Consider the following 10,016-nt stretch of genomic DNA (forward strand, 5'->3'; position numbering starts at 1 on the left):
GAGAAGACTATTGCAAGCATTTCCTTTTCAATTTGTGCGTAACGTACTTCAGTTGCGGTGAGAGCTCTGCTTGCAAAAGATATCGGCTGTCCCTCCTGAAGAAGTGCAGCTCCTAGACCACGCTCACTGGCGTCGCACTGTATCACAAGTGGTTTCTGTGGGTTGTAGTATGCCAACACCGGTGCCTTTACTACCAAGTTTTTTGCTTCTTCAAAAGCTTCAACTTGCTCCCTCTCCCATACCCATGGTGCATCCTTGATGACCAACTTTCTTAGTGGTTCTGTAACATGGGAGATCTTTGGTAGAAAACGTGCAAGGTAGTTGACCATCCCACAAAAGCGCTGCACAGCATTGACGTCCGTAGGTGGGGGCATCTCTTGAATGGCCCTGACCTTTTCAGGGTCGACTCGTAGTCCTTCTCTCGTCAATAGGTGTCCTAGAAAAGTCACACTTGAACAATGAAGCTCAGTTTTGTCTCTGTTGAGTCGCACGCCAATCTTCTCACACCTTTGTAGTAGGCTTTCAAGCTTTTTGTCATGATCTTGGCGAGCTTCACTTTCAGCTTCCCCAACTCCAAACACAAGGATGTCGTCTGCGACACACAATACACCATCTAGTCCATCCAGCGCTGACTGCAGTCTTTTTTGAAAAATTTCACTACTGACAGCAAGTCCAAATGGAAGGCGTAGCCAGCGGTAACGTCCCATTGGTGTCTGGAAGGTGGTGAGTACACTTGACTCTTCGTCCAAAATGCACTGCCAATAGCCGTCACGCAGGTCCAGCTTCGAGAAGACCTTGGCTTTAGCAACTTCGGGCAGAATGTCGTCCAAGATTGGCAAGGGGTGTCGCTCTCGCTCCAAAACTTCATTAAGAGCTTGAGGATCAATGCAGATTCTTATATCACCATTTTTCTTCGTGGCAACAACCATTCGGCTCACCCACGGGGTTAGTTCGGTGACGCTTTTGATGATTCCCCTTTGTTCTAGGTTTCTGATTGTCTTTTCTAGCTGCGGTTTAACACTCACTGGCACCCGACAGCCTGTCACCGCCTTTGGGCTTGCAGCAGGTTTAGTCACCAGGTGTACAAGTCCAGGTAATGAGCCTAAAGACTGTCCGAAGACGTCGGAGTGTCTTTCCATGATCTGTTCCAGTGCACCCTGTGCACCTGCAGCACTGATGCTGGCAACCAGACTGTAATTCACTGTGATCAGTCCCATCTGCTCGGCTGTCTTTCGTCCGATAAGGGGTCTGAGGTCATCACGCACCACGACAAAGTCAACAATGTGCTTGTGTCCATTAGCAGTGGTTACATTCAACCTCGCCTTGCCGTATGGCACTACCTTGGTACCATTCCACATTCTCAGCGTTGTAGACGTCGGCATTATCTGATCAGGCGACACATTTCTCTTAGTGATGACATTTACAGCAGCCCCGCTGTCAACCTGGAACCTTATTCCTTTTTGGTTCAGATTTAAAGTCGCAAACAGTGGACTTGGTTTGCCGCTTTGCACCATCAGTATTTCATCTGTGTCGTCTTCTGGCTCCAAACTGGCAACAGTCTTGCTGTTTTTACACACAACTGCAAAATGGTTCTGTTTTTTGCATTTGTTGCATGTTTTGTTCCATGTTGGACAAGCATTTCTAGCACGTGCATGATCGCTTCCACAGTACTTACAATGCTGTACTGCTTGATTCGAACTTGTCTTTTTATCTTTTGCTCGGTCAACAGGTGGTAGACGACGGCGTCTGTCTTTCACTGCATGAACTTCCTCAGTTGCTGGTCTGCCTTCCTTGAAAACTTTAAGTTGCAGCTTCGTTGACTCATGCGCTAGACATACCTTGACAACCTTTTCAAGCGACGGTTCATCAAGTTTTAGAATGTCCGCTCGCGCTTTCTCGTCATTCACTCCGCAGACGATCTGGTCTCGAATCATCTTCTCCTTTTCAGGTCCGAAGTTGCAGTCCCGAGTCTTCAATTTGAGATCGGTTAAAAACGTGTCGAACCTCTCGTCGGGGAGTTGTACTCGAGTGCGAAAGATGTAGCGGGAGTATACTTCGTTTTGCCTCGGTAAGAAGTGTGCATCCATAAGCCTCACCACGTGCTCAAAATCATACTCGGGGTGAGGTCTTTCTTGCGTTGCGCTTCCAAAGTCTAGCGTATTATAGATGTCCAGTAGGCTTTGTCCACCGATTGTCAAAAGGAGAGCAACTTGCCTTTCGGAGGATGTTCCACTGACATCCGTAGCTTTCATGTAGAGCGTGAAGGCTTGCTTGAAGGTGCGCCATTGTTCGGCAGCGTTGCTGTCGTTCTCGAACTTCGGCGGCGGCGGGATCCTTTCCATGTCGTCTTCAGTGGCTGCACTAGTGGACGAGCGCGTTGACTTCTACCACTTCTGACACCCTTTTTTCAATGTCGTTGGTTGCGGACACGTTTAACCTTTAAGAACTGTTTATTGAATGCTTAATGACGAGTTACATTGTGGTGCGTACTTCGCGCCCCGCGTCTGATATGCCTCTGCCTTCGGCCCGGAGGTGGATGGCGCCAAGATACACAGGAGGGTGGCGCCATCTAGCGACATGTCTTGTAACAGGGACCAATCTCAGATCAGGAAACTGTAATCCCTCAGATGAGGGGGTCTCTTTCGTGAACGTGAGCCCGAAGGAGTTCTTCTGGAAAACGCTTTCAATCGCTGCGGTATCTGAATTAGTCGAATGAAGGGTAAGATAATCATCTACGTAGCGATAAACCCTGGCTTCGGGAAATTCTTGCTCAAGGTTTGATTGAACCTTTGTGTCAACGTGAAACATAAAGAGTTCGCTTAGGATGGGCGCTAGGCACGACCCTATGGCTATGTTCCAAATCTTACCCGAGTAACCTGCCTCCTACGTCAACGGGTAATACCACGTGACATCGCGAGTAAACGATCCGCGACTCGATTTTGGAACGGCCAGGATAATCACCTGGATACTACGCGGATTGGCTTCGTCTTGGGCGACGGCAAAACGAAAACACAGTAGCGATGGCAGAAAATAGCAGACGATCCTTTTGATCATGGAGAAAGCACCCGAAGAACGGTAATGTTAATGACGACGCGGTGTATTTTGAGGTGAATCCACCAGCTCCTTTTACTCACCTTCGTTTTGAGATGCATATTGAGATCAAAATTCCTTACTCCTTACAGCTAGACATAAAAAAATGTGTTTTTATTAATCAGCGCGATCGCTGCAATTCTAGTCACGGTGCCCTAAACGCATATATTCCACGCATTGTAATTTGCACCGATTATATTTTGCGGAAATATATTCCACACGGTGTAGCGGTACAGCGCGAGGGTGCTTTCTCCAGAATGATGTGAAACTCACGTTCGCTTTGACGCGAATGTGATTACAGTGAAATTTTCGAAGCCTTCACTGCTATACAAACGTTATCCTCTCATTACACACACTCTGGAGGAAACAAAAATACTACATTATCATATACCGAGTTCAAACATTTTCGGCCTTGAACGTGAGAATACGGCATTCCCCCAACGCCGAGGACGACGATGCGGAGAAGCTCCTGTTTACGCTCGCACTCAGATAATAACAAGTACACGTTCCCGGGAAGGTGGACGGTCTGGATGTAATGCAGTCAATTCCTGCGTTGACAACACCAAACCGCAATAACCACACATGCTGCACCTAATTCTTTGTCATTTCGAACGTCCGCCACCAAAACCAACGGAGCAAGCGAGCTTTGACGGCTGTCGGCGCAGAATGCAGACGACGAACAGATCACGTGACGTATTTACTCGATTTGATCCGATTTTACCCCCCGATCGAGGAGGGTAGCGCGAGTAATTACTCCGGAGTAAACAACCCGCTTTTGAAACGCGAGTTCTGACGTCATCGAGTAAGCTCGAGTAAGTTTTGGAACGCCACGGTACGAAACTTTTACTCCGGAGTCGGATCGAGTAAATTTTGGAACACAGCCTATGTGTCGTGTCCAGAGACGGAAAGAGGTCTGGCAACACTGGGTCGAGGAGAGACGCCATATTAAAAGAGCGGGAAACAAACGTTCGTCTCGATCTCGTCTTTAACGTTCTTGGAGGTTCGCACACGGTACACGACATGGTGGCAGCGGTGGCGTGATCGACCACGAGACCTCGAGGACGCCTGGAGTCGGTTTCCGATGGCAAAAAACCAGTCGGGGCCTTCTAAAGCGGGAGATACCGCGGCACAAGCGGGCGAGGCTTCGTTCTTCAATAGCGCGGCACAAGCGGGCGGTGTTCCGTTCTTCAACCCGTTTGCCGTTGAAACTCCGGAGAAGCTCGACTTCAGAGACCCAAACGACTGGAGGAGGTGGATCGCACGATGGGAACGCTATCGCATCATCTCCGCGCTCCATCTACGAGACCAAACGACCCAGGTGAACACATTTCTCTACGCGATGGGACGAGAGGCCGAGGACGTTCTATTTTCACTGAAGCTGTCAGCGGACGAACTAAACGTCTACGATACAGTGAAAGACAAGTTTGAAGCTCACTACATTCCTCATACGAACGTCATATTTGAACGGGGAAAGTTTAACATGAAGAAACAAGAAACGCACGAGACAGCTGAAGCATTCATAACAGACTTGCACAGGATGGCAGACACCTGCGACTACGGAAGCCTCAGGGAAGACCTGATCAGAGATCGGCTGGTCGGGGGCCTCCTAGACAAGAAGTTGAGTGAAAAGTTTCAACTGGACGCAAGATTAACTCTACAAGGGGCGATTGCGGCGGTTTGTAACTCCGAAACAGTTAAGCGTCAACAACAAGAACTGCGTGGTCACGAGGCAGCGCGTGCCGACGTCGACGAAGCTCATAAGCGAGGAGGCCGTTATTGTCCACCGTACCGCGAACATTCAAAGCTACCGACAGTGACAGAAACATCGTGGTCCTGCAGGTGGTGTGGCGGCACTCTGAGACATAGCAAGGCGCAATGCCCAGCAACGGGGAAGAAATGCAATGGATGCTAGAAAACTAGCCATTTTCAAGCGGTATGCATGGCCAGAGAACGTCCAACACAGCCACGCTCAAGCAACAACGGGAGGCAAACTCCACTGTGGAGGAGCTATTCGTGGGACAGGTGCTACACTCAACGAACGGACAACCATGGACGGTAAGAGCCAGAATTGGACAAAAGACGCTGATATTCAAGGTCGACACCGGTGCGGATGTCACGGTGATTCCAGCCACGGAATACGATGAACGTGCCATGGGTACCCTGACGTGGCCAATGATAAGCTTCTCACGGCAGGAAGAGCACACCTCCCCACCCTTGGACAGTTCATCTCGACAATCCAGTGAAACAACGAGACAACCCAGCAGAAAATCTTTGTTGCTGAAGGTCTCCACTGTGCGTTACTGGGACGTCCAGCGATTCAAGCCCTCAACATGCTTCCGGCACTGTATGAGGTCAGCACTACCAGCAGCCATTGTCCGAAGGAATACGAGTCGCTTCTGGAGGATCGTCTAGGAACAATGAAGACGACGTACAAGATCGCACTTCACCCTGATGTCAAGCCCTTTGCGATCACATATCCTCGACGTGTGCCTATCCCAATCCTTCCAAAAGTTCGTCAGGAGATACAGCGAATGCTGGATTTGGGAGTGATCCAACAGGTAGAGCACGCGACGGAATGGTGTGCGCCTATGGTAGTCGCAAAGAAAAAAAGACGACAGCCTGAGGATCTGTGTCGACTACACACCTTTCATGATGTTTTCGACATTTTCCTTCTCAGACATGGTGGGGTTCACACGTTTGCAAAGCGCCAGAATGTCCTGAACGTAGGTGGTGATGGACTCAACTGAAGATTGGGCTCTCGTTGCGAGTCGCTGGGTGACGTTCTCCTTGCGGCTCACGGGACAGCCGAAGACGTCCGATAGCCGGGTCTTAAAGGCATCCCATGACGCTATCTGTTCTTCATGATTGTCAAACCACACTTTCGCCGTGTCGCGGAGGTAGAACACGACATTGGCAAGTTTAAGTGTGTTGTCCCAAGCGTTATGCACACTGACTCGTTCGAATGTGCGAAGCCATTCGTCGACGTCGTCGCTTCCGAAGCCAGCGAAGGTGGGGGGATCACGCTGACGGTAGGGTATGGAGCCAGTACGGATGGTCGGAGCCGCCGCTTGCTCACCTTCTGCCTTGGAAGGCGGTGTAAGCACCCGATGACTTCGAAGATGCGTGATGGCAGAGCTGTAGATGGCTTGGACGAGGGACCCCCGCACCTCCACCAAGTATGTTACGGTGCTGGAAGGAGCGATGGGAACGGGATGCCCTCCGAACGATAGTTTTAATTCAAAACTGCCCGCTGCAGCGCCTGTGTGCACGAGCCACTGCCGATGGCCTGTCGTTGTCTTCGTCGCCGTCTATGTATCAATATATATATATATATATTTTTTTTTTTTTTTTGCTTTTCAAAATCGGAACAGGGAGCATATGTGGTTATTCCGTATCTTAATTTCGACTCACCTCGCATTTGGTAGACTGTCCGCCTCAGATACGGATCCGCGTAACTTCGCAGCCTACACAGGTATGATGCGATTACCCTCAATTGGCTCATTAAGTGATCTATGTGCACATTCCAATTCAAATATTCGTCGAGATGTATGCCCATGTATTTCGTTTCTGTAGCGTACATTAATGGCGAGCAGTGGCAGTTCCTACATTCTGCTGTATGTAAAAAAATCGGTTCCCTAAGATTAATACGTTTTTGATGGGCCCTGAAGCACATGAGAGTAATTTTTTTTCTTGAAAACCAGGTCATAAGTTGGTTGATATCCCGCTGTAGAGAGGACACTGCAATATTGTAGTTTTCGCTTGCCAATGTTAGAGCCGTGTCATCAGCATACTGATAAATGTTCGAGTTCAAACGGAGCAAAGCGAAGTCGTTCACATATATATTAAAGAGCATCTGGCCTAATACCGATCCCTGTGGAACACCGTAGTTAAGGTCTACGGCCTCATTGACATTGTTTCCAATTTTGACTCTGAGTGCGGTTGTTTGAGGGCTTCTCTTATAAAAAGAAACCCTCAACTCCCAGGCACGGAAATTATAATGATATAATAGAACCATAGAAATGACGACGTTTGAGGTTTTGGTACATACGGAAGTGTTACTAAATAAACTTTCAGCGGAGCTTGAGACGACGCCTTCTGTCTTTCTGGTCCTGTCCCTTCTATTTTTGGTTCTTCTAATTCTCCACCCAGTCTCAGGTGCATGGTTCAAGAAAATGACCTTATCTCGTGTTTATCGGACTCTGGCTACACACAATCCTTCTTTAATGATTACACTTTCGTACTTATTGCTTAACACGTGCTTTACTGAGACAGCAATTGCCATGGCGGTCGATGCATGGGGAGCCAATCGTCAAGATGAGCGTGAATGGGCCGAATCCCGGACAACCTCTCCCCGGGAAAAAGCTTAGCGCACAAAAGCTTATCACTTCTTTTCTGTGATCTGGACTCGTTACTTTAGGACTGTACCTAAACGACGGTTAATGAAAGGAACGCTGTATTTTATTGCCGGTTTTGATACGAGGATCGAATTTCTGTTCCTCCGAACCGATAAGTCCGATCAAAAATGTACTGAGCTTTCACCTTCGTTTAGTAGTCCTTATAAAACATTACTTTTAAGCGAAATTAGTGGCTGACTTTGAAAGGGTCGCATTAAGAGCGGAAACAACGACACCTGCGCGGTTTTCTCTTAAAATTAGTTGGCGCATGAACGAAATACAGTAATTCAAATGACCGCTACTACATGCTCAACTGCCACAATCCACGAGCATAGTGTTAATTGTATTCGGGAGGATTGACAAAGATACCGTCAGCGGCGCACAAAAATAGCCATGCATTCAAAAACCCTCTACCGAAACGACCACGTATCGAAATGACCGCCATAGCTATAATTAACCATTAGAAAAATAAATACCTCGTAAATTATATGCACGGTTCATTCCATATCTGTCGGATCTTCCGTCTCGTTGAACATTCAGGCTGATTAAACATTCCGTCCCGCCTGTCACGTGACCGGTTGGACATCCAGGCCATAAGCGTTTTTGTGTGTGTGCCGGCTAAAGCAATCAAGCACAGTGAATACGTCAAGGTTCAGGGGCTTGCCTTGTATGACGGCATACAAAATCTCTTCGAAGGCAGATACGCACACATGCATGAAATCTGGGTCCGGACATTTCATCGAACACCGTTTCACCGAAGCCGTTTTATCGAACGCAGTTTTATCCAACGCCATTTCATCGAAGCCGTTTAATCGAAGGCCGCGTACTTGAGCAGTAGGAATTCTACTGGGTGTATCAAGGAGTGGCCAGGCTCTTTAAATCGACCGCAAAATTCGGTTTCTTAACCTATCGCGCTACGGCTTTGTGCAGCGTTGCCCACAGATGGTGCATTTTTTAGAGCGCAGCTCTTAGGGGCCCGGTTCCGGCTTGAACGATGTCGCCGTCGCCGTCGGTGTCATGCATGCGGCATGCATACATGACACCGACGGCGACGGTGTCATGCATTACATTACATGCATACGACGGTGTCATGCAACGGGACATACATGAGATCGGACTTCGCCCGATCTCATGTATGTCCCGTTTAGACTTGGTAGCAATGCACTTGATTCTGCAGGGAGTGGATACTTTACTGCTCTGTGCTGTAACCGAGCAGCTTGCCGGAGAAGTTGACGCACTACTTACACCTGAGGATTTCGTAGCTTTAAGAGGAGTAGAACAGGAAATGCCCTTGGCAGATCAGGTAGATCTTCCTGGTGAAGCTGCAGTCTTGAAGAAGGTCCTGTGATAGAGGCATGTGTGGTGAGCGCACAGTCGGAGGGAGAAAACGGGACTGTAGAGTCTGAGGACGATCGGAGTGACGTACATGAAATAGAATCTGAAAGTTGCCTTCAGTTTCGAACAGAACAGAAGAACGACGAGTCGCTGAAGCCACTGTGGCTACAGGCGAAAAAAGGGACTCATGGAATGCAATTGTGATCGATGGAATGCTGTTCCATAAAGAAAAAAAAATAAATGTCAGAACTGTGAAGCAGTTAGTTTTACCTGAAAACAGGCGGAAGACAGTGTTAGAAGTAGCCCATGACAAACCAGTTAGCGAGGATTTTGCTGGAAAGAAAACGCAACAGCGAATTAAGAATTCGTTTTGCTGGCCGAACACGCAGGAGCGGATAAGTAAATACTGGAAAGAGTGCCATTACTGCCAGGTGAACGCGAGACCTAGGACCGGAGACCGTGTGCCTATTACCCCGCTGGTAAGACCAGATATTCCATTCCAGACCGTTGTAATGGATTGCATTGAACCGTTAGATTCGGCGTCGTCGAGGGGGCACAAATATGCCTTGTGTCTGGTCGATGTGTGTACGAGATGGCCAGAGGTGGTTTGTATAAGATCGCCAACGGCGAAGGCAGTGTGTGACGCACTGGTTGAAATATTCGCGCGAATGGGAGTGCAAGAGACAGTCTCGTCCGATCAGGGCACAAACTTCACGGCTGAGCTCACACAGGAGTTGTTGCGTAGGTTGGGGTCGGCACCGAGGTTCTTCACACCGGAACACCCAGAGAGCAATGGACTAGTTGAGCGATGGAATGGCACGCTGAAGAGGATGCTCAGACAAGTGATCGCGGAACATGGGCGGGGATGGGTTCGCCTAGTTCCTTATTTACTTTGGGCCTACCGCGAAGTCCCGAATAAAACTACGGAAATGTCGCCATTTGAACTAATGTATGGACGCGCGCCGAATGGACCACTGTCGGAGGTCGAAATTGGCACCGATCATAACCCTTTGCAGTATTTGGCGTCAGCAGCACCAAATAGTTCGAGGCTTACTGGTTGGGCGCTTGCGTTGCAAAAATTTAACTTGAATGTACGGTATGTAAAAGGGACGAAAAAACATCCCTGCTTATGCGTTGTCAAGGCTGTAGTGGGGTGGAGTTTTGTTTGTGGTTAAGATACTTTAGACGGTCTTAAGC

General features: G+C 48.6%; 1 protein-coding gene across 1 annotated transcript; it reads right to left on the reverse strand.

Moving 5' to 3' along the window:
• Positions 1 to 445: 445 nt before the first annotated feature.
• Positions 446 to 2,390, reverse strand: LOC120851030. Its single transcript, XM_040223607.1, has 2 exons — positions 732 to 2,390; positions 446 to 592 (listed from the first exon to the last, which is right to left on the reverse strand). The coding sequence occupies exons 1-2, from the start codon at positions 2,340 to 2,342 to the stop codon at positions 446 to 448; spliced, it is 1,758 nt and encodes a 585-aa protein (XP_040079541.1). The 5' UTR covers positions 2,343 to 2,390.
• Positions 2,391 to 10,016: the final 7,626 nt, after the last annotated feature.

Source organism: Ixodes scapularis, unplaced genomic scaffold, assembly GCF_016920785.2.
Source record: "Ixodes scapularis isolate PalLabHiFi unplaced genomic scaffold, ASM1692078v2 PGA_scaffold1__304_contigs__length_218370807, whole genome shotgun sequence".
Taxonomy (NCBI): domain Eukaryota; kingdom Metazoa; phylum Arthropoda; class Arachnida; order Ixodida; family Ixodidae; genus Ixodes; species Ixodes scapularis.